This window comes from Erythrolamprus reginae, chromosome 3, assembly GCF_031021105.1.
Source record: "Erythrolamprus reginae isolate rEryReg1 chromosome 3, rEryReg1.hap1, whole genome shotgun sequence".
Lineage (NCBI taxonomy): Eukaryota > Metazoa > Chordata > Lepidosauria > Squamata > Dipsadidae > Erythrolamprus > Erythrolamprus reginae.
The window spans coordinates 237941868-237967642 of NC_091952.1; the positions used below are offsets into that span (position 1 = coordinate 237941868).

The window sequence follows — 25775 nt, forward strand, 5'->3', positions numbered from 1 at the left end:
GGGCAATCTGAATCGATGGATTTTAAAATGTCTACAATCAGAAGGACTTGTGTTCCTGACTCAATTTAGGGATTACTTTTCTATATTAAATTTCCTACAATAGTTGCTTAAGGGGACAAACAAGGAAATTATTATTTTTGCCTAATTATTGATTTATCTACCGCAGCAGTGGCCTTTTAGGATTCAGTCTATTTTTTCTAACTATATCCAGAGTAAGGGTTAATGTCTCTGTATTTTGTTTGTGGGTTGCCTGAAAGGATCTAGTTAGCCATAAAGGAAAAATATGTTAATTAGTGAGCAAATTATATTCAAAAGTATCTCTCGCACATTGTCAAAAATGAACTAATACCTGAAGACCATGAAGCATCTGTTGTGTTCTCTTGTTCCATCGTCGTTCCTCCTGATCCTGATCACCTCCAGTACCATCTTCTTCCTGAAATGAATTGCATTGAAGAACATTCTCAGATGATATTATTAAATTTCTATTCTAAAAAATGCTCAAGAAACAATTTCCCCCAGGAAGGACACTACAAAAGTAGCTTTGTGATTCTTATGTCCACCTAACTTGTTCATTGTAAACAATTGCCTGGCCACCATGGGAAGCTCAAGATTAAAAAAAAATTCTCACAAATTGAGTGACAGCAGCAATTAGTAACTACAAGGTCTTCATATTTTCATTCATTTTCATTGAATTTAATATAAATCAGTTTTCTCCAGCTTATGTACCATCTGGACATCTAAAAATCAATTCCCAGAATTCCCAAACAAGTGTGCCTTGCTCAGATTTCTGGGTGTTGAAGTTCCTATGCCCAGGCTCAGGAAAAACGATAAAGGTTGTGAATACCAAATTGTTTAGACAGAGCCAAATTGAGAAAGATGTGAAATCCTGGATATTCTGTACATTAAATTAATGAGTTCCGCTGTGTTTGCAGCAATACAATTAGAGTAGGGCATGGGGATTCCGCTGGGTATGCAGCGACATAATTAGAGTAGGGTATGATGAGTGATATAGATTAGAGTAGGTTGGGGGATTTTATTGGTTCATTTGTGAGCCATAAAGTTTTGCAGGTTACGATAGCTATATTTGGATTTACATGGAATGTAGGTAAGAAAAAGGAGAACGTTTTTTTTCCTTTCTCTTTTCTTTTTTTTCTTTTTCTTTCTTTTCTTTCCTATTGTGCTTTCTTTTTCCACCTTCCCTTTTTCTTTAGTTTTTTCTTTAATATTAAATTCTAAAATCTTATTTTTTTATTATCTATTAAAAGGAATTATAATTAATTTAGTTTGTTAATTGGTTATATGTTATTTTATTTTATTTTCCCCCTTGAATTCGTTATTAGAAATATTTGTTTCTTTGTTTACTCATTGTCTGTTTTACTTTAAAGGGATTTACTATTAAAAAAGATTTTGAAATATGCATGATCATTGACATGGAGGAGATATGGAGAAAATCTGAAACACTATAGCCTAATTAATTAGATGTGATTAAAATTAGGAACAGCTTAAAAAGTGTATTAGCTAATAACTTATTAATATCATATAAGAAACCTGAGCAGCCATTTCTGTCCAGATGTCAAAAGTAAAGGAGGTAGCATTGGATTTGTATACCGTAATCTATGGATGGTATTTTAAATTGTATTTGTGATTGGAGAGAAAAATTAAAAAAATTCTTTGCCAACATTTTAAATATTTCATATAAATGCAATTGAGCAAATTTTGAAATGCTATTATCTTATATTAATAATAGCAATATGGAAAAATAACATTAACGTACAAGATCACATTCATGAATTTTTAGTTTAATGAAAGAAGAAATATTAAATTATTACACGGTATCCAATAGTGACTCAATCTTGCTTTCCTCCATCCACTACTGCACTCTGGATCAATTAAAGCTTCTGAGTGGGTTCTCAAAGGCAGTTTCACTGCAATAGTTGAACCATAAGGTGATTTAGGTCAATACTTACCTCCTCCTCCTCTTCCTCCTCCTTTTCCTTTTCTTTTTCTTTTTCAGGCAAAAGCTCTAGCTCTGGAATTAGTTGACATATATTCTGAGGTTCTTCTGGAGGCAATTCCACTGGGGGCATTTCTATCTGTTGTAATGGTTGAGGCTAATGAGAGAAAACATTCAAGTTTAATTATTAAAACCACACTTTATTTAAAAACATGGTTTTTCAAAATCCTCACATATAACCTAATTCCTTTATTTTAATATCTAAATACAGTGATACCTCGTCTGATGAACTTAATTGGTTCCAGGAGGAGGTTCGTAAGGCGAAAGTTCGCAAGACAAAACAAAGTTTCCCATAGGAAACAATGTAAAAGGGATTAATGCGTGCAAGGAAGAAAAAAATCGCAAAAACGGCGCTCTGCTGGGCGCCCCCACCTGGCTGTCACCTTTTGAAACAGCCGGGGGGCTTCTCGGCATTCTCCCAAACGCCGAACCCAAAAGTTTGGCAAAAGTTCGGGTTGGGAGGCCGCCAAGAAGCGTCGCCGCCCGGCTGTCAGCTTTGCAGAAGAGCCGCGGAGCTGTCGGCCGGTCGGGAGGCTCAAACAGAGGTGGGGAATCCCAATAGGGAATTCCATGGGCAGAGCTTTGACGTCACGGAGACGTCCTTCCTGGCCGGCCGAAATGTGGACTCCAGGAAGGACGTCTCCGTGACGTCAAAGCTCCGCCCATGGAATTCCCTATTGGGATTCCCCACCTCCGTTTGAGCCTCCCGACCAGCCGACAGCTCCGCGGCTCTTCTGCAAAGCTGACAGCTGGGCGGCGGCGCTTCTCAGCAGCCTCCCAAACCCAAACACCAACTCGAACTTTTGCCAAATTTCCAGGTTTGGCATTCGCGGCGGCGGTTTCATAAGGCGAAAAAAGTTTGTAAGAAGAGGCACAAAAATCCCAAACCCCGGGTTCGTATCTCAAAAAGTTCGTTAGACAAACTGTATATCCAATTCAAGAATTTTTTTTTGCATCCTCCTCAATGTTCAATTTCATTGGGGAAGAAAATTTGATATTGCCAAGGAGAGCATGTACAAAGACAGCATTTACTTAAAATCAATTAAATACAGTGTTTCTCCAAAAAGACCTACCTGCCTTGAAAAGAAGCCTTATCACATTTCTGAGCGCATGTGATCAAATTTGTTTATTTCAATTTCTAGGCCGCCCTTCTCTGGAGACTCAGGGTGGCTTACAACATAAATATAAATACGTAATACGCTTTGAGAAGGGCAGCATAGAAATCTAATTAATAAATAAAATAAATTAAGAAGATAAAACGGTAGATTAAATTATGCCACACCCACAAAATTAGCCCTAATTAGGACTCTAGAGTACGGGAGGGTGGTGTGAGGCACACAGCTAGAGTGGAGATGGTGGGATGGAGCTGCCCTCCTTACCAGGCCTCACCTCAACACTTCCTTTGCCTCCTTCTGTGGTCATTTGCCATCACTCGTATGCATTGCGCTGGCCTCCATTTCGCCTTCAAATGCCTGCTAGTAGGCATCTGCAGCCGGTAACAGAGCTTCAGGTCAATCTAGAGCTCTATCTTCGATCAATCTAGAGCTCTGTTATTGGCTGCAGATGCCTTCCAGAAGGCATCTGAAGGCGAAACGGAGGTTGGGGCAATGTGTGCGAGTGGCGGCAAGTGGCCACAGAAGTAGGCCAGCAGCAGGCTCCTGCTGGGGGGCGGATTGTCAATGCCACTGCACGAGGTCAGTCAATACAGTGATCCCTCGATTTTCGTGGGGGTTACGTTCCAAGACCTCCCGCGAAAATCGATTTTCCGCGCATGCACGCCCTTTTTCCATGGCCGCGCAAGGGCTTACAGGTGGAGGCGGGGAGCGACGAAAGTTCGGAGGCTGGCAATGGTTGTTTTTAATGTCGGCCACCTCCCCCAGCGCCTCCGGCCTCCTCGCCGCTCGCCCGCCCGCCCACCGCTCGCCCGCCCGCTCGCCGCTCCACCGTTCGCCCCACCTCTCTTTCTCCTCTGCTGCAAGAGAGGCGGGACAGGCATTCTCCGGAGGCTGGTGGGTGCACGAGAGAGGGAAAGTGAGAAAAAGAGAGAGAGCAAGAGGGGGAGAGATAGAGAAAGAGAGAGAAGGAAAGAAAGAGAGATGAGAAAGGAAGGAAGAGAGTGAGAGAGAGGAAGAAAGAGAGAGAGAGAAGAGTGGAAGGAAGAGAGAGAGAAATGATAGAAAAAAGGGGAGAAAAAAAGAGAAATGAGAAAATGATTGAAGCAGAGAATGACAGGAAAGAAAGAGAAAGAGACAGAGAAGTGACTCTTGGTGATGACATATGACGTCATCGGGTGGGAAAAACCATGGTATAGAAAAAAACCCGGAGTATTTTTTTAATATTTTTTGAAAAACCGTGGTATAGCGTTTCGCGAAGTTTGAAGCCGCGAAAATCAAGGGATCACTGTAATTACAATCCTCCAATAAGTCTTACCCATTTGGGGGGGGGGGGGTGTGTCAAAAGAAAATAAGACCTGGCCTTCTTTTTGGAGATATGGTAGAATAGATGAACTCTGCTGATATACCCGTATTTTGTTAAAACCACTGAGGAAGGCACAAGTCATCATGTTTTGTTGTTAGTTTTTTCAAATTATAGGGGATATCAACCAATGAAGGTTAAGCAATAACTAGTGAAACTGCTTAAAGGTCATCTACTTGTGCCAACTGGAAATTGGATAAATGACTCCCAAATGGACCTGTTATTTCCTTATGACATTTGGTATTGCTTTGAAGTCATTACAGAGATAAACATTGTATTTTACTGTTTGGCAATGTATCTATAGTTCAAATGCATTTTTTTACTCACAGGGAGCACAGGTTCTGGTTCCACTTGTACAGCTTTTCGCTTTACACCTGTCTGAGGTGGAGGTGGTGGCATGACTGATTCATCTAAATTGGTCCTACTGCCTTCCATTATGGATTCCTGCAGGCGACTTGGTTCTTCTAAAATGGGTTCATCTATTGCAAAATAAACATGGACGAGTTACTATTTTTCTCAATGCTGGCAGCCCTATCTTTACAAAAGAACAAATTCTTTTTTTAATCCAGAAGGTAGCAATGCACATGAAGACAGTACACATGCTGAACATTAAGCTGTACCGCGTTTTAAACATACTTACTGAACAGTAAAAAACCCAAGCTATTAAAGACACAAACCTATAACATTGCGTTGCTGTTCTTCTCGAGGTACTTCTGGATTCTCAAAATCTTTAAGAAACTCATCCAGATTATCAGCTTCCCCACCTTTCCTCCTCTTTCTAAGATCTTCTGGTACAAGAGGTGTAAGACAGCGAGTAAAAAGCTTCAAATAAAAAAAGAGTAAATTATATTTTCAGTTGACACTGCTTTGTTATCTAGTTCAGGCAGTTCAAGGTTAGTCTAGCATCAGATTGTGTCCATCTACGTGCTAAAATGGATAATAGGTTCATAAACACCAATTATGAAGTTAATTACTAAAAACTGATGGGAGGTGCCGCACTTTAAGGAGCTGAAGGACACTGAGGTTTGGTATAGCTTTTTATTAGCTGTACTGTATTAGTTTTTTGGCATGGCTTTCCAGGGAGCATCCAACTGGCATTTAGGAGGGCATTTCAGCCTTTAACTTAGTTTGAGTATACTTCAGCCTAATTAATTTTATTCTGTGTCTTCATTAGTTTATGATTTTTTCATTTCTATCCCTTTGTTTATTTTTTGATGCATATAATGCTTACTTCTCTCTTTCATGTAAATTAATAAGAGTCCTAAGAGTTTTCACATTCTATAAATGTGAAGGACAGTATCTCATTTGCACAATGTATTATTAGAAAATGTAATAATTTCTGGCAGCCTGTCCCAAACAGATGCAATCCAAACCTTCTTATACTTTTGGGGGAATTCTAGGAGTTCCTGTTCTGATATCTTTGGTGACCGAAGTGGTAAGGGATGGCTTAAGATCATTTGCAATAACTATACATTATAAATTTTCAAAAAATTTAGTTCAACTCACCTTCAGCAGCCTGTTATTCCAAAGAGGTTGAGCGGGAAGAGAGAAAAGTTTTTCAACACCTCCAGTCTCTTTCCACATCATTAATTTCTTAGTAGGAGGTGCCAAATCCAGTGTGGTGACAATGTCAGAATAATCACTTAGTTGGGCTCTGATGGTCTTGCTGTCCAATTCTTTCACACTGTCTACAATCAGCTTTCTCTTCCTCTTTGCTTTGGTTTCTTTAACTATTCAGAGGAAAATATATTAGACACTGGACATTACAACAATCTGCCGATTGATCATTAAATTACAATATTATTTTACTTTATTTTACGACTATTTCACAGTTTATGCACAAAGGAACACTTGGAAAATCTGCTTAAAATATTTTACTTAAGAATGGTTGTGTTACAATATTCAAAAAAATATATACTCCCATAATTCTGGTTAGACTATGTAACATGAGATATCTGTTAAAGCTTTAGTGAGACCATTTAAAGCACTATGACTATAAGCTCCAACTCTTTTTCAATTTATTTTCTACTTGTGGAAAAAAATTATTACTAAAATTATATATTATAAAGATAGAACTACTACCTTGAAAATGAGAAAAAATGTTTATAGACTATCCCTACAACTCATCTAAGAGTAGAATCAAGCTTGAAGTGGAAAATCATATGTAGAAAGATATGTTGTATTCTTGTGAATCAACAAGAAAACAAGTCCTTTGTAACAATGTAAAGAACGTTATAAAATGTGCATCTAAGTGGAACAATATGGGCCAGAAAGGATTGTAATCAAAAGGTTTTATTACTTTACAAGCAATCATTTTATTTTAAACAATTTCCAGATGCAGTTTTAAAATAGTATTTCATCTAATGATTAAGGCACTGAACTAGGAAGAAAGAGACCATGATCTCATAGCCTTGGCCATGAGAGCCACCTGGGTGACCTTGGGTCAGCCACTCTCTTTCAGCCCAACGTATCTCACAGGGTTTTTGTTATGGGGAAAAAAGGAGGAAGTTGGGTTACCACCTCAAGTTATTTGTACAAGTAATAAAGGTGTGACAAACACACACACAAAATAAAACAAGTCTCTTTTGACTATAATTCCTGTTGACTTTGTAAATACATCTTTGTAAATGCATCTGAAGTAAAATGAAATGGTTTGCTATTCCTTTCTTCCAAGGTGTTTTGTTTAACTTCCTGGTCTAGAATGTAATGCTGTGATTTCTCGAGAGTCGTCTATACAAGCACTACCCAGATCTGACTATGCATAACTGAGATCAGTCAATGCTGATTACTTTATTATCCCCAACTTTATAAATGGTTAGAAAAGATGTATAGATCTGCTGACGATCTATATAGGGGGGGGTGGGGGGGTTGGTTAAAAAGGTTAACTCGGATGTACCAAGCTACAATGTACAATACAAGCTTTTATTTATTTATCTTATGTAAAGCGTGAAAACTGGCCAGTGTGTGTGAGACAATATCGTGGAAGCTTAATATTTTCTTCATTAATTGTAGTTATCTTGTCATCAGATAAAAGAGGCATATACCTGCAGATATCATTTTTACTATTTACCGTATTTTTCGGAATATAAGACGCACCCCTTTGCCCAAAGAGGGTGAAAACCTGGATGCGCCTTATACACGAATATAGCCCCACCCAGCCACACTCTTTGGTCTCTGCCTACCGGCAATTTACCTCCTTGCAGCAAGCAGCAGCAGAGCCTGCTTAGTACAAGCCACTGATTATCTGCCTCCTGACAATCAGATGATTGTTTGAAGTTGCTGGCAAACCCAAGTGGTAAAATATATTTAATCTTTGTAGTGACAGAACTTTAAAGTTTTCTATTTTTAATTCTTCTTCTTGTGCCATATGTGTCATTTGCAATCAATGTAGGATCACCAACATGATAGTCAATGTGCGATGAGGGATGTGGCACAAGAAGAATTAAAGATAGAACAACTTTAAAGCTCTATCACTACCAAATGATGAAATAATTCCAAATAAAAAGCAACAAGAGAGTTGTGTGTGTGCACATAAACATAGTAATTTACTTTTACAGATGGACCTACTTAAAACACAAAGGCTAATTTATGAAAATTAAGGTGTCAGAAAAGCTTACGATTTTCCAGTGTTGACAAAAAAAAAAAGGCAATAGCAGTGACAATTGTAGGCATACTACATACAAAAATAATTAAAACTTACCAGTGATATCAATGGGCTCTAAAGCAAATGCTTCTTCTTCATTTGGAACCAATGTCGTCTGATCAGTCATGGTTGGCAAGGGTTCCACTGGATCAGCAGAGTCTGGGCTATCTGGTCCCCCCACTGTGAATTAGAGAATGAAGTTTATGAAGGCATTTTGGAGCCAAAATATAAAATACGAGTAAGCCAAAATTATCTTTCATGGGTTAGAGTCCCTCTCTGGATCCTATCTAACATGAGCCATGGTGGCGCAGTGGTTAAATGTAATACTGCAGCCTACTTCTGCTGCCTGCCCACTGCCTGCAGTTCAACTCTCACCAGGCTCAAGGTTGACTCAGACTTCTATCCTTCCGAGGTGGATAAAGTGAGGACCAATTGTTGGGGGTAATAAGTTAATGCTGTACACCGCTTAGGGCTGTGAAGCACTGTGAGTATACTGTATTTTTCAGACTATAAGACGCACCAGTGTATAAAATGTACCAAGATTTTGAAGAAGTAAGAAAAAAGGTTTTGTCCTCCTTGGCCCCCACTCTGCAGGCCTCGCAAACGCTCTGTGTGTCCCACTTTTTGCAAAAATGGGACCAGTTTTCACCTCTGTTTGCAAAAAATGGAGCACAGAGGGTTTGGGAGGCCTGTAGAGTGCTTCTGGAGGCTGGGAGAAGGCAAAAAACACTTTTTTTTTTTTGCAAAAATTGTGTTTTTCACCAGTTTTTGAAAAAAAGGGGGCACATAAGTTTGGGAGGTATGCAGAGCAGTTCTGAAGCTGAGGGGGAGGCAAAAATAAGTCATTTTTGCCTTTTTCCATTCCCCAGGAGTGCTCTGGAGGCCTCCCAAACCCTCTGTGACTCCAATTTTTGCGAATAAGGGTCCCATTTTTCAGAAAAATGAGATGGGGGGGCGGGAGGCCAAAAATGGCTGAATTCAGTGTATGAGACCAACATTTACACCCTCTATTTTGGGGGGAGAGGGAAGGTGTGTCCTATACTCCAAATCATACGGTAAGTATAAGTGCTATTACTATTGCCTCAATCTGTGCCAGCTGAGTATGCTCATTTGTTATTGGCTTGATTCGATTTTCCCCTTTTAATAAATGCTAAGAGTGGATACATAAACACCTAGAGTCAATTAAATTTGTTTTCTACAAGGCTATGGGCATTTTTGTCCTAATATGTTAATATGAACCAAAACCTAATCAATACAGGCAGTAAAGGGTTAAGTTTTCTATATAACCACATACTGTATCTTTGTTTTTTTTAGTTATTCCTTGCAATTTGGTTGACTTCTTTTCTCTCACTCATTTATTATTCCATAGTACTGAATTTAAATTGAATTTCTACACTTTTCTTTGGGACTTTTAAAAATGGCTTTTTAAAAAAATCTATGCAAGTGTTTTTGATTGCTTCAAGATTGCTACTGGTCCTATCTCTACAAATATGGGAAGATTTAAATTATAAGCAAAAAGGGATGAAATTTTCCCCAAAACATTTCTAGATTGTTTCACAAACATGCTAACCATTTATTGATATCATGTCATTTATTGTACTAAAATGCTCTCACAATATGCACAGGATGGGCAATAATAGGAAGAAGCATAACTGGAGTTAGGATGATGAGCAAGAAAAGATGAGCAATAGGCAGGCACCATTTTCCACTGATGAAATATTGGTCACAAAAACCAGTTAGAATGAGAGAAAAAGAGGGAAGTTAATCCCTGCCTAGGAAAATACCAATTTCTAATCTCTCAGCCTTGATTATATCTTGCCCATAAAATAGTCCTTTAGCAATTACTAATTACTGTTATATCTATTGATATAGAAAATATAAGTTTGTCAAGCATGCCATTCCATCCATGAAATGCTATTGATGACAGAGCATTTTCAAAAAGAAATATAATTGTTTAAATATTCACTTGAGACATTGTCATCATCATCCATATCATCATGGGGAGGTTGCTCCGGCAACATTACTCCCACTTCGGAAAGCGCAGGTGGGTCATCAAATATTCCTTCTTCAGTGTTGCTCAGAAGTTTGTCAACTGAAATAACATATCAACAAGTTAAAGTTAGAAACCTAAATCTTATATCAAAATCCTTGTAAACTATCCTTGCTACAACAGCATTAAAAGACAGAAATTTTGTCAACAGATTATCTACAACCATGAAGTTCTTGGTGCTCTCTGAGTTTATTTGTAGACATTACATTATGCAACTAGATAACATCAGAGCAAGGGAGTGTGGAGATTGTTGCCTATTTATACATAATAGGCTGCCCTATTAGGTTTGGTAGAAGTGTGGTTTCTCCCCTGATGGTTCTGCTTGGAAAAGGGTATGTTTGTTTGAAATATGTAGTTTAAGCAAAAATATTTTTGGCAGTATTAGTAACGAGGAGGGATATGGGCGATTTCAGAGAAATTAAGGAAGCAGCTATAGAAAGTGCCCAAGTGGCAACAGTTTTAGGTTGGAAAGATGCAACAAAATGGACAATACAAAATTGGTATCAGTACATTGTAGAATACATTCAATTTGAAATCATGGATATTAAAAAGAAAATGATCAATGAAAATAAAGTGGAAAAACTGATGGGAAGATGGAATAGGGTCAGAGGTTTTGTGGTCAGTAGAATTCGAGTCCGGGTTATAAAGAACAAATTGGAATTACTCTATACTTTGTAAATATGTTAATGTTCCCGGTTTTAAAATATTATAAATTAGTACACCCTCATTTGGTGGAGGGAATTGAACGATTGATGTTGGGTGGTGAGAGCACATATCACTGTGCATTGTTTTTGTGTTATGTGTATTTGTTTTATTACTATAAAAAAATCAATAAAATATATTTTGTTTTTTAAAAAACAAAAATATTTTCATTGATATTCATTGTAGAAGGGGAAATATATATCAAAGATGAGTGATTTGTTTTTACAATGAAATATAAAGAAACATTTACACATATAATTGGTGATAGTTGTTAGTGGGTGTTGTTATGAGAAATTAATATTGAAAGAAGTTTAAATGGCTGTATAAGAGCATGTCCCTGCCTGTCTTATATTGAGACCTGAGAAGGTCAGAGGAAACATAAGTCTTCTTCCTTACAAATAGTTCTTACCTACTAATGGTAATCCATCACGGTCTAAGTATAATATGTCAACTTATGACAGCAATTTCAACAGTCCCACTTGCCATAAGTGTCTTTATGAATATAGATTTTAAAAAACTATATTGACACATTAGAAAAAAATCCTACATCTTTAGCTAGAACTCTTTTACTAAACTCATAGCCATTATTGTACAGGTAGTCAATGACTAACTTCAACCTATATCTATTTGCTTAACAATGGTTCAAATTAACCATGACCTTGGAAGAAGTGCTTTATGGCAAGATACAAATTGATTACATACCCAAGATTCCACCATCATTTCCCTCTCCAAAATCATCCTTGTATTGGTCTTCATATTCCAAATGATTAGATTTCTCATTAAGATGACTGGTGCTCTGCTCTGGCTCTAGCAGAAGGTTTGAAGTACTAGAGCTTACCAGCATGTCATCTGGAAAAGCACTACCTTCTCTCATCATTTCACGATCATCCATGCCAAAATCTCCTTTAAAATTAAGAGAGGGGGGGGGGGATAGACAGGTATCTTCAATTACCTGTTCTGTATTATTTTAAATTGCAACATTATGTTCCTCTATTTTTTAATTAGTACTGTACACAGAATATTTTTTATGAATTGCAACACTCAATACGTAAGATGTTATCTTCTTCAGTTCATCTTGTAATTACTCATTTCATATTCTTTATTCCAGTTATTTCACTAATGTAGCATTTTTATAAAATATATTCCCTGAGGTTAATAAATTATTCATATTCCTTGACACTGAAATTTTTCTCCAACCAATGCTTATGAAATAATAGCTAGCTACTTCTAATGCACAATTATCAGAACCCCGGTATTGCTTTTAGAATGTTCATGCATATTTGAAAGATGTACAAGCTTTTGGTTTATATAACAAAGATTGTAACATTATGAATTTGTCACTTTGGATTCTGATTAAACTTTATTCTGCAATAAGCTCATTGACTATTAACTTCTTAAAACAGACACAGAATAATGAAAATTGTCTATGTTTGGCGAGGCACTATATTTATGGATTGTTTTAAAAACAAGAAATAGGTCATTAAACACAGACTCTGGACACTGCTTTTTATTCTGTGTTCATGCTTTGGGAAATTTTAGATTAAAAATAGAGAATGAATGCTTTAAATATACAGTACTAAGGCATACAATAATTTCATACAATTACATTGACTGTGAAGATACACAAACATTACTGGCGAATAGAAAAAAACCCGATCAAATGAATACTCTATGCAGTTTTAGCTGGAATAAACATTTAAACCTCAACTTAATAGATCGTTAACAAACTTCAAATCTGATAGGAGTAAATTTTCATTCAGGCATTCCCCAGCATGTGAAATTGTCTAACTGTCAGAAAGTTTGCAAGACAATTTTATCTTAACTTTATGACAAATATGATGTTTAATACTATTTACATAATGTATAAATATGGAAATCCCAAAATTCATATTGATTTACACATTTGCGTAACAACACCATTACGCAACTGAAGTATATTGATGCTAATGGCATGTTTTGCCTCATATGCATAATGATGTCATTACTCAAAAGTCATAAATTGTTGTAATGTCATTTTTAAAAATTTAAGGGACATTCGGGATAACCAATGCCGCTCCCAGAAATGAGCCATTAAATGAACTTTGTGAATTTTAATTGTTCAATATCCTTAGCACTTTGTAAGAATTCCTCGAACCAAGGAGAAAAAAAAGCTATGGTTATTTATGATTTATTAAAATACCAAGGTATTATGTTTATTTGTAGACATAATCTTTGCATTATGAGCATAATAGAGACTGGTCATAAAGCTTTTATAACTTTTCTGTGGCGGTTGTAAAGCAACCACTGCAGTCATTAAGCAAACCCATGGTTTACTATCAATTAGTTTTGTAAAAAACTGGAAGTAAATGTGATCATGTGAAGTAGGACGCTGCAAATATGGCCTAGCTGCAAAGATCGGAAGTATGGTCATGTGACTATGCCACACACACACACACACACACACACATCATCATAACTTCAAATTCAGGCTGAAGATACCCCTCCGGTAAGTCTATGTAACTCTGATCGATCATTAAATGGCTGATTGTAAGTCAAGGACTTACCGATACATCATAACATCTATATCAACTGATTTTGTGAAAATACAAGAAATTAAGCATAAATCTTATTTAAAACATGCATGGTTTACCAAAGTCATTTTCCTGAAGTATGCTGATGTTTCCCACTTCTTCTCGCATTGTAATTTCTTCAACTCTGCTTTGGTTCAAACTGAATTGTTGAGCCACATCGATATCACTTTCAAAAGACAACGAACGTATTTTAATTAGAAACCATTCCAGAAGACAACCAGATATTAATCTTCACTTAAATAAAGTCACTCTAGTACATTAATGAAAAAAGTAATACTGCTTAATATTTTAAAATCCACAGATTGCAAAACTCAAAATGTTACTTATCATACAGTTGTGTTTACAGCATATCTTTCTAAGAGTAGAAACAAACTTTTTTCTAACCAGCAGATATACAGTACAGCAATATGGTTATGGGTAATCTACAAATATCTCAATAATTATCTTACAATCAGAAAACAAGTGCTTACTCTAAATCTGGCAATGGTTGATCAAAATCATGAAATTCTTCAGGCAAAGTTATAGCGTTGTAAGCAGCTTCTCTATTTTCCTCAGGCAAATCAACCACACCTAAAAAAATTAAATAATTTTAAGGTGACAGTTTTAAAGAAAATATATTGGCACTCTTACCAAGTTATCACATTAACTGCAGAATAAACTATTCAATAAAGTAGAATAGAATCCAGTCATTATACAGAGGCTGTATTTGGCGATAAAACTGATTTTAAAGATTACAAATGGAATTCCCTGACTTACATGGCAATAGCATAAATTGGATTCAAAGAAACCACATAAGCACTATTGCCAAATAATTGTCAAGGCCCAGTTAGGTCCAATTATATTATAACAGTCATTAAAACAGAATAATACAGGAGGAAACATATGGTACACATTCTATTACCGTGATGGTGGCACACATGCCAGAAGTGGCATGCAAAGTCATCTCTCCGAGCATGTAAGCCATCATCCTTCCAGGTTCTGGTGCTAACTGGTCTTCACGGTGTGGGAGTGCCAGAAATTGGAAGAGCAGCTGCCTGGTGCATGCAAACTCTTCTGATTACTGGCGTGTACATGTGTAGCTGGTCCTCACGGATGCACATCAGAAACGGTAAGACCACATGGCCGGTGTGTATGCGTGCACACTCTCATTTCAGCACCCGATGTTTGAGTAGGTTTGCCAACACTGTTCTGTTATATTTAAAAGAATGTACTCTAAAGCAGCGTTTCCCAACTGGTGTGCCGTGGCACACTAGTGTGCCGCGAGACACGGTCAGGTGTGCCGCGAAGCTCCTAGGGAAGCTCCAGCTGGGCGGGGCGCTGCCGGTACCTCCGACCTCCCGGCTCCTGCCCGATGCCGCGGTTTCGGGCGCTCTCCTGCTGGGCCCCAAAGAAGGAAGGCAGGAAGAAGGAGAGGTTCATTCTTCGCGCCTTTTTCCCGCCTTCCTTCTTTGGGACCCAGCAGGAGAACGCCAGAAACCGCGGCATCGGGCAGGAGCCAGGAGGTCGGAGGCACCGGCAGCACCCCGCCCAGCTGGAGCTTCCCTGGCGTCGGTGGCAAGTGTCCTTTGGGGCCCGGTGGGAGGGTACTGGCGGTGGGAGTGGGGGGGGGCTGCAGCGGCCGCAGGCAGTCGCGGGGTGTGGTGGCTGCAGTGGCGCAGGCAGTCGCGGGGAGATGGCGGTGGGAGCGGGGTGGTGGTGGCTGCAGCGGCCGCAGGCAGTCGCGGGGAGATGGCAGTGGGAGCGGGGTGGTGGTGGCTGCAGCGGCCGCAGGCAGTTGCGGGGAGATGGCAGCGGCCGCAGGCAGTCGTGGAGAGAGCTCCAGGGTGGAGGCACCGACGGTGGCAGGTGGATGTGCTGCTGGACGCCGTACATGCTGGCGCTGCGGGACTGGCACATACGTCATCCAGCAGCATGTCCAGCTGCCGCCGTCAGGGCTCCCGCTTGCAGTCAGCTGAGAGAGAGAGAGAGAAAGAAAGAGACATATAAGACAGGCAGAGAGAGAGAGAGAGAAAGAGAGACATAGCAAGAGAGGCAGGAAAAGAGAGACAGAGCGAGAGAGACATAGGAAGAGAGGCAGAGAAAGAGAGAGAGAAAGAGAGACATAGGAAGAGAGGCAGAGAGAGAGAGAGAAAGAAAGAGAGATAGCAAGAGAGGCAAAGAGAAAGAAAAAGACATAGCAAGAGACAGTGAAAGAGAGAGAGAGCAAGAAAGAGAAAAAAGCAAGAAAGAGATAGCAAGAGAGAGAGAGAGAGAGAGCAAGGGAGAGAGAAAGACATAGAGGAAGGGAAGGAGGGAGAGAGAAAGAGAGCAAAAAAGAGAGGAAGAAAGAAAGAGGGATGGAGAGAGAGAAAGGGAAGGAAGGAAAAGAGAGAAAGAGGGAGAAATAGAGCGAAAGGGAGGAAGAGAGAGGGTTTTTTTGTCCAAACTTTTCTTTAGCCCGCCCCCTCGCCCCGCCCCCTTCAATGTTCCCCAGGATTTTGAAAATATGAATAATGTGCCGCGGCTCAAAAAAGGTTGGGAAACACTGCTCTAAAGTAAGCAAAACTATACTATTCTTGAATAGTAACAGCTGTATAAAAACAAATATGCATCAAATACCTGGACGGAAAGCCATCTTAATCTTAATGAATGCCTCATTACAATCTGCAAGGAGATATTTAGCTTTCCTGTGATAGATTCTAACAACTCCCAATAAAAGGTGTCCTGAAGTTCGAAGTGCCATCTTCACCTGAAAAATTATTTATAATTAATTGTAATTAAGAAACAAATAGAAAGGCAATTCCTTACACTTTCACATCCTATTTAAAGGTTTAAATTAAAACACATAATTTATTTTATTGCCAATCATTTTTCAAATAAGGATGATTTGGCAATGTCAAATATATCGTACTATCAAAACTATGAAATGAATAAAACTATGAAATGAGTAAAAATAATTGATTTATGGTCATTTGAATTGTTACCTTAGTTGTCTATCAATATTATTTTATCTTTCTTTTTCATACACAATTCAAAGAGGCCAGTATTGCTAATATCCCTGCCTATTCTACCCACAACACACCTGGGAGACAGTGACCAGGCCACAGTTACACAGCCAGCTTTCATGTCCAAGGGATGCCTAGAGCTGTCTTGGTTGATAGACCAGCCCCTTAACCACTGCGGCAAACCAGCTTTCTAAATATAAATTTATTTAAATATTTAATGAGCTGCCCATCTCTTTAAATAGATTAAATATACCATTGACTCTGAGCAGCATACAGATTAAAATCGCCATAGCAGTATGTACCCCAGGATGATTTAAGTCTGGTTAGAACAATAATTCTCACATTACTAAAAGAGCTCACTTAACTCCCTGCCTCAAATGTCTGGGGAAATAGACAGATTTTCAATGACTATCAAAACACTAACAAAGATGCACAAAAATGGCATTGTTTGACAGAAATATCCAGAGCACACCCTTCCAGATAGAGCACAGATATAAAATGATACAAATCAGAGATGTAAAGTGATATCGAGAAAGTAGTTGGTTTGTACTGCTCTGAAGGAACATAGAAAAAAGTAGACCTCTTTCAGTCAAGATTCAAGCCTGACCCTAGCACAGAGACTACATTGACCATGTTGTTGGTGATCTTTGGTAAGCATTTTTATATATTAATTATGCAAATTTACTGGCTGTTTCAGAAACTTTTAACCCATGCAAATAAATCAATACTAGTAATCTGCTTCACAAAAAAATAAAGTTAAACAAAATTGCATCAAAGAAAAAGTCAAGAAAACTTTATGTGGGGGGGAAGATGGTTGTTCTCTTTTTCTTGCTTTCTGGTTTATTAATTTTAGCGTACTCTAAAAGTATAAACTTTATATATTCAGTCCAGTCCTTTACTGAAGACTTCAGAAAATAATGAGGCGACTTATAGTAACTACTATTAACGGTCAGTTTCTACTATTCTAGATCATGTTTTATTTAGTGCAAATTGTTAACACCATATGTGATGCAATAAGGAACTTTATTCTGAGTCCTAAATATAAAACAAACTTTTTTTAAAAAAAACAAAGATTAAAAAATTAAAAGTAAAACAAAGAATGTTTGTTAAATTCTGCATGGGAAAACATAGAACAACTACTAACTATGGTAACTAAATGGTACTCATTGTGTATAATGTAACCTACATTTCTCAATGTAGGAAGGAGATAAGCAGAAATAAGCTCTCATTCATATCTTAGTCCAAACATTCAGATACAGTGGTACCTCAAGATACGAACCCCTCTTTCACGGAGGGTTTTCCACCTCTTGAAAGGTTGGGGACACATGGAGAGCAAACTGGGAAGAGGAGAGGTGGAAAACCCTCCGTGAAAGGTTGAGGACACATGGAGAGCAAACTGGGAAGAGGAGAGGTGGAAAACCCTCCGTGAAAGGTTGAGGACACATGGAGAGCAAACTGGGAAGAGGAGAGGTGGAAAACCCTCCGTGAAAGGTAGAGGACACATGGAGAGCAAACTGGGCAGAGGAGAGGTGGAAAACCCTCCAAACCCTCAGTGAAAGGTTGAGGACACATGGAGAGCAAACTGGGAAGAGGAGAGGTGGAAAACCCTCAGTGAAAGCTTTGGGACACATGGAGAGCAAACTGGGAGGAGGAGAGGTGGAAAACCCTCCGTGAAAGGTTGGGGACACATGGAGAGCAAACTGGGAAGAGGAGAGGTGGAAAACCCTCCGTGAAAGGTTGGGGACACATGGAGAGCAAACTGGGAAGAGGAGAGGTGGAAAACCCTCCGTGAAAGGTTGGGGACACATGGAGAGCAAACTGGGAAGAGGAGAGGTGGAAAACCCTCCGTGAAAGGTTTGGGACACATGGAGAGCAAACTGGGCAGAGGAGAGGTGGAAAACCCTCCGTGAAAGGTTGAGGACACATGGAGAGCAAACTGGGAAGAGGAGAGGTGGAAAACCCTCCGTGAAAGGTTTGGGACACATGGAGAGCAAACTGGGAAGAAGAGAGGTGGAAAACCCTCTGTGAAAGGTTTGGGACACATGGAGAGCAAACTGGGAAGAGGAGAGGTGGAAAACCCTCCGTGAAAGGTTTGGGACACATGGAGAGCAAACTGGGAGGAGGAGAGGTGGAAAACCCTCCGTGAAAGGTTTGGGACACATGGAGAGCAAACTGGGAAGAGGAGAGGTGGAAAACCCTCCGTGAAAGGTTGGGGACACATGGAGAGCAAACTGGGAAGAGGAGAGGTGGAAAACCCTCCGTGAAAGGTTGGGGACACATGGAGAGCAAACTGGGAAGAGGAGAGGTGGAAAACCCTCCGTGAAAGGTTTGGGACACATGGAGAGCAAACTGGGAGGAGGAGAGGTAGAAAACCCTCCGTGAAAGGTTTGGGACACATGGAGAGCAAACTGGGAAGAGGAGAGGTGGAAAACCCTCCGTGAAAGGTTGGGGACACATGGAGAGCAAACTGGGAAGAGGAGAGGTGGAAAACCCTCCGTGAAAGGTTGGGGACACATGGAGAGCAAACTGGGAAGAGGAGAGGTGGAAAACCCTCCGTGAAAGGTTTGGGACACATGGAGAGCAAACTGGGAAGAGGAGAGGTGGAAAACCCTCCGTGAAAGGTTGGGGACACATGGAGAGCAAACTGGGAAGAGGAGAGGTGGAAAACCCTCCGTGAAAGGTTTGGGACACATGGAGAGCAAACTGGGCAGAGGAGAGGTGGAAAACCCTCCGTGAAAGGTTGGGGACACATGGAGAGCAAACTGGGAAGAGGAGAGGTGGAAAACCCTCCGTGAAAGGTTGGGGACACATGGAGAGCAAACTGGGAAGAGGAGAGGTGGAAAACCCTCCGTGAAAGGTTTGGGACACATGGAGAGCAAACTGGGAAGAGGAGAGGTGGAAAACCCTCCGTGAAAGGTTGAGGAGACATGGAGAGCAAACTGGGAAGAGGAGAGGTGGAAAACCCTCCGTGAAAGGTTGAGGACACATGGAGAGCAAACTGGGAAGAGGAGAGGTTCGGGGGGGGGTGCTGGGAAGCCCCCCAGGCCGCTGTCACCTTTTAAAACGGCCAGGAGCCTTCCCAGCCGTTTTTTTTGCGGGGGGTTTTTTTGGTTGCACGGATTAATTGACTTTACATTGTTTCCTATGGGAAACAATGTTTCGTCTTACGAACCTTTCGTCTTACGAACCTCCTCCTTGCACCAATTAAGTTCGTATCATGAGGTATTACTGTATAGCGATTTGCTTACAATTCCAAACTAAACTCTGGATTTATATATTGATAATACAGTACTAACAAAATAATTCAGTAATGCCCCATTTGGATGAATGTCTGTTTTTATACCAATTTCTCATATGCCACAAAATGTAATCATAAAAATAGTACCTTAGGTGAGATGATGCTCTCTACGCTACTTTCCAAATTGCATTCAAACACATGGGCTTTGGTTAGCTTTTTATCCCAATGGGCCGCTAGCCATATTTTAGCTAACGGCCCTCGTTTGCTCAGGACAAAGTGAGCGTAAAACATTGTGCCAACACTTTATGCAGAACCTGTAAAAAAAAACGTACGTTAAAACATAGTACCAGAAGAAAGGTGGCATAGAAATTGAAATAATAATAATAATAATGATGATGATGATGATGTCACAGTGATGCACAGTAATTCCAGTAAAATATTTCATAGATAATATAGGTAGGTATGAAATGCATGCTCAGGTTTGGCTTATGCTCACCCACTCAAAGCCCTGGCAAACAGCCACACTCAAATCATTTTCAACTGACACTGAGGTACAACCTGTTCTTTAGAATACATGGAGACTCAATGAATCTAAATAACAGCAAAACTTTACTAGTTACAACATATTTATTTGCTATTTCTCTCCCATTCAAACACACCTACTCATCCACATTTAGCCATGTCCTTCTCAACTAAGCTACCAGCCACTGACCAGAGGGATAGAAGCCACCAAGTCTGGATCCAAAGGCTTCAGGACCCTTTTTATCTCTTAAAGTTCTTAAAATATATTAAGATAGCCACTCTGATCATACAAAGGGAATCACTAAAAATAATATGCCCGCTCCACATGAGCATACTAATTTGGATACTTTTAGAAGACACTCCATTTTGAATGTAGAAAGAAATGCATAATGTGACTAACAAGTCTAACTCATAAGAACAACAATTTCGTTAAGCTGAACATTCCAAGTGGTCTTCAAGGTCAGCTGAGAGTGCAAAAGTTGGCTTGAAACTCAACATTAAGAAAACTAAGATCATGGTATCCGTCCCTCTCAATTCCTGGGAAATAAATGGAGAAGAAATTGAGGTAGTGACAGATTTTATTTTCCTGGCTCCAAGATCACTGCAGATGGGGAGACGCTTGCTCCAGGGAAGGAAAGCTGTTGCAAATCTAGAAAGCATACTAAAAAGCAGAGACATCACCCTGCCAACAAAAGTGTGTATATTTAAGGCTAGGGATTTCCCAGTTGCAATGTATGGCTGTGAAAGTCAGACCATAAGGAAGGCTTAAAACTATGGTGCTGGAGAAGACTCCTAAGAATCCCTTGGCCTGCAAGGCAATCAAATCAGTCAGTCCCAGAGATCAACTCTAACTGCTCTTTAGGAGGCCAGATCCTGAAGATGATACTTTGGCCATCTAATGAGAAGGAAGGACTCACTGGGGGAGAGCCTAATGTTGGGAATGATTGAAGGGAAAAGAAGAGAACGGCAGAGAACGAGGTAGCTCGTTGGAGTCACTGAAGCAGTCGGCGTTAATGCAAATGGACTCTGGGGGATAGTAGGGGACAGGAAGGCATGGAGGAACATTGTCCTTGGGTCAGGATGGGTCGAACATGACTTTGCAACTAACAACTACACTATAATTACAACACATTATAATTATCCAGTTGATAGATAACAAGAGTGTGATTATCACAAGTAATGTTCCTTCCTATGAATGTTTTCCATCTGCTCTTCTAGAAAAAGCCATAAATCAAGGGATATCCTACATTGGAGATCTGTTCTTTGTGAAGAAACATAATCCTATTGAGAAACAACTGCGAGGGTGGAGCCAGCCTGCCAAGGAAAATAACTCAATTTGAAAAGAAATGAAGCTGTCAATTAATTGGTGTAGATTAACAATAAAAAACAAAACTATTTCAATTTGGATTAGACTAATTAATTTAGGATGGGAGTCTGTTTGCCACGGCTGTCCTGCTGAAGAATGGAGTGAATCTGGGTTTCAGCAGGACAGATTCTGGCAATTAAAAAAAGAAACACTCGGTCCTCCAATCAGAAGAAACAAGGACACCCATCCTGAATGTTGGCTCCACCCAGGATGAAGAATAGCCACTTCACCATGTTTCTATGCTGGTTTCTCCCCACTTATCCTCTAACAGTCTTCAAATACCATATCAGAATGTCCGCATCTCTTAAATCGGGGAAGGCAAAGTTGGCTCTTCTATGACATGTGGACTTCAACTCTCAGAATTCTTGAGCCAATCATGGTAGTTCAGGGGATTCTGGGACTTGAAGTCCACGTCATAGAAGAGCCAACTTTGCCTAGCCCTGTCCTAACCAAATATAAGTTTATAGCCATGTCCTATCATCTTCTCACTCATCTTCTGCCAGTATGAGCCGGGGTGGCGCAGCAGGTAGAGTGCTGAACTGAAAGCTACTGAAGCTGACTGTAGATCTGTAGGTCAGTGGTTCAAATCTCATCACCGGCTCAAGGTTGACTCAGCCTTCCATCCTTCCGAGGTGGGTAAATGAGGACCTGAATTGTGGAGGCAATATGCTGGCTCTGTTAAAAAGAGCTATTGCTAACATGTTATAAGCCACCCTGAGTCTAAGAAGGGCGGCATAAAAATCAAATAAATAAATATTTAAATAAACAAACAAACAAATAAATAAATAAATAAAATTGCTATAGTCATCTTGTCTTGCTTTATCTTTCAATACAACAAGAATCCATTTGGAATTGAAAGCAATTCTATTTGTTCCTCTGTATTTCAAAGATGGACTAGGAATCTGGTAGAACTGTCCTCCAAATCTCTGAGAAACTCTCTGAGCACCAGAGTGCTTATCAGTTAATTACTGCATTTTCCCTGGAAAGATTGTTGACAGAAATCAATTTTATACTCACAAGGAAGGGAGGAGACTGATTAAAACGTCCTTGACAAACCAGGGACTAATTGTCTCTCAACTGCTTCAAAGCAAAAATCAGATCTAAAGTGTACTTGCAACATGTGCTCCACCTGTGTTAGGGTTACATGGTATATTAATTTCACATCATTGCAATTTCTACTTTGCTGCATATCTCCAGAAATTATCCCTCCTCCATTCTGGCTTCTAAGACATGAAAGTCTGGCAGACAATCTGTTTACTGCCACTTCCATTCAACTTCACACTATATTTCTTACCAAATATGAGACTGAAATGGAACCATGTTGCCACTGAATTTAGGCTTTGGTGACCGATTCCATTCATCCAACATGGCCAGTGCTACAACCACTCTTTCCCCATTTCCTCTGAAGTATTATCGTGAATACCCCACCAAATTGTTTTAGGGTTTCTTTCCCCTTAGACCTTATCCAATTATCTTTTTAAATACCAGTTTCTTCATCAATCTTCCATAAATAATGATCTTCTCATTGGATTAGCTGTATTAGCTGTTCCAGAAAGGTTTCCAGACCTGTGTTTTAAAAAAATTGCAAAGCACTAAGAAATTCTAATCCACTTTCTTCCTAAAAGTTTAAGTGGTAACAACTCAGTGATAAATCTTTAAACCATTTTTTCTTGTTGTTCCTAAACATTTGGGACAACACTATGGTGTTCTCCTGTTTTCAGGCATCTTCCAAAGAATATTGGAAAATTGCAAATTGATCTCCTGGTCATTCTGACAGCTACATCAAGGTACTATCCTGACTTTAGTGCGTTAGCATCTATCTGAAACTAAAAGATGGAATCATTAAAAAAGAAATGTCACTCACATCTACTTATCTGTTCTGGAACAAGGTGAGGCAGTACAGGTAGTCAACCTATGACCACAACTGAGCCCAAAATTTCTATTGTTAAGTGAAACATTTGTTAGGTGAGTTTTGCCTCATTTTACAACTTTTCTTGCCACAGTTGTTAAGGGAACCACTGCAGTTGGTAAATTAGTAACAGGGTTGGTAAGTTAAAATGGTTTTCCCATTGACTTTGCTTGTAAGAAGGTTGCAAAGGGTGATCATCTGGATTCTGCAACCATCACAAATATAAATCAGTTGCCAAGTATCTCAATTTTGATTATTTAATTTAATTTAATTTATTTGACTTCTATGCCGCCCAATCCTTATGAGATTCGGCGGCTTACAACAATAAATAGTACATATAATAAACAAGTCAAAACTAATAAGACAGTAAAGCCCATAATAAAACCTAATGAACTATCTAATCGAACCCACATACATACGGAGTCACAAATCGGTCGTAATAAGATGTTACATTCAGGGCCCCCAGGCCTGCCGGCAGCCAGGTCTTAAAACCTTTCGGAAGGATAGTAGGGTGGGAGCAGTATGTGACCATGAGGATGTTGCAATGGTGGGAAGTATGAAAAGCAGGCATAAGTCACTTTTTTCAACGATGTTACAAATCTAGACAGTCACTAAACGAACTGTTTTAAGTTGAGGATACCTATGTAAAGTTTAAATATTGCAATGAATCCTAGTAAGATGGCAACATGTCAGGCAAATGTCTTACAGGTTTGGCAATTGATAGTACACATAGAAATGCCTAATTTTTACTAAGAGATCATTGTGATCTCTACAGCATCTCATAAACTGATTCCACAGAAGAATGGACAGATAGAATTTAGCCCTTGTTACCTGAAAAAGTTTCTCAGTTATACATGGGCAGTATTCATGAACATCGGATGTACCTTTATAATTCCAACACGTAACTAAAATGGCGTTAATCCCTGGAGAATTTCTGAGTTTGTTGGCAAACTAAAGCAACAGAGCACTGTATTTCACTGGGCAAAGAAATTGTTTCTTAAAAGAATGGCTTCTAATTATTTATTCTGCTTGTATTCTTCTACATAAGGTAGAATATATACACAGAAAAGGTGAGCCTGGCTATGTATATTCAAACAGATGCCTGAATTTCTTTCCAATTATTCCCTCCAAAATTAATACGTGCTGAAACCCAAGAGGTTACTTAACAAAGGCTGACCAAATTAATTTTCTTCGAAATACTATGTGTGATACTGGGCTCAGAAGTCCCCAAATAATGTACAATGTATCTTAAGATTCATCCTAACTGCTAAGTGTTTATAATTATCTTTCATTATTTTCTACCTTTAGAGGAAGAGGTTTGCCTATGAAGTTAACAAATACTTTTCCTTCTTGACTGCAAAAGTGGCTTCACCTCTCTAGTTTCAGGGTGTTCCTGGACCCTTCTTCTTCCTTGAAAACATAGTCATTCATAGATGATTCTGTTAGTACCAGTACTGGTACAAACTTTCAACAATGTATAAGTCAAAGCAAGTTCCTAGTCAGCTTATCTGATGCAATTTATGCACTTGATTGAGATACCCTTGGAAAACATCTGGAAGTTATAATGGATATAGACTACTGCAGCTACGCTACTGACTAGAATGCACACAGTATTTGCTCTTCACTTGTGCTAAAGATCTACCTCTGTAATCATGTTCCAACAAAGCCAGATTACTGCAAAGCAGAGGTCTTCAAACTTGGAAACTTTAAGACTTGTGGACCTCATCTCCCAGAATTCTCCCAGATAACATAGCTGGCTGGAGAATTTTGGGAGTTGAAGTCCACAAGTCTTAAAGTTGCCAAGTTTGGGGACTCCTGCTGCAAAGGCTTAAGCAGACAAGTTATAGTTAAGAGTACCTCACCTCACTTATTTGTAACTTGCCTTCCCTCCAGAAATTCAAGCCAGTAAACAGGACTCCCTCCTCTTTTTTCACCTCTAAAAGCAATCAACTCACCCAGAGATGAGACCAAACAGAAAATACTAGAGGCTATGGATGGAGTTTGAACCAAGGTTTCTTCACTGCAAATCCACCACCTTAATCACCATTATCATATTGGCTCATTAAATGTCTCTTTATTAATTTGGGGGAGTCATCCTGTTCTCTAAACCAAAGCTTGCACATTTTTATTTGGCAAATACAATAAAGACTTTCTCCAAGGCCATAACTGTCTTGTTAAATACCTGTCTCTGCTGTAATGGTTGGTACCTTTCATGCTATACTTCCTTAGTCATTAAACTCCCTGTAAAATTTGTCCTTTTCAAGTCTATTCATACCACTTTTATCCTCAAACACTTTCATGT

General features: G+C 39.3%; 1 protein-coding gene across 3 annotated transcripts in view; it reads right to left on the reverse strand.

The window, feature by feature from the left end:
- RAD21 (RAD21 cohesin complex component) overlaps positions 1–25775 on the reverse strand; it is a 30942-nt gene that overhangs the window by 3176 nt on the left and 1991 nt on the right. For 2 of the 3 annotated variants that reach the window (XM_070748231.1, XM_070748233.1), the window contains exons 2-13: positions 19824–19990; positions 16053–16182; positions 13925–14024; positions 13514–13620; positions 11587–11787; positions 10099–10224; positions 8190–8312; positions 5996–6219; positions 5167–5311; positions 4817–4968; positions 1968–2111; positions 350–433 (exon numbers count right to left, since the gene is read on the reverse strand). In XM_070748231.1, coding sequence (XP_070604332.1) covers positions 350–433; positions 1968–2111; positions 4817–4968; positions 5167–5311; positions 5996–6219; positions 8190–8312; positions 10099–10224; positions 11587–11787; positions 13514–13620; positions 13925–14024; positions 16053–16182; positions 19824–19967 — 1680 coding nt within the window. In that variant the 5' untranslated portion in view covers positions 19968–19990. Of the gene's footprint in view, positions 1–349; positions 434–1967; positions 2112–4816; positions 4969–5166; positions 5312–5995; positions 6220–8189; positions 8313–10098; positions 10225–11586; positions 11788–13513; positions 13621–13924; positions 14025–16052; positions 16183–19823; positions 19991–24775; positions 24884–25775 lie in introns of all 3 variants that reach the window. The other variant, XM_070748232.1, reaches the window with a different exon arrangement.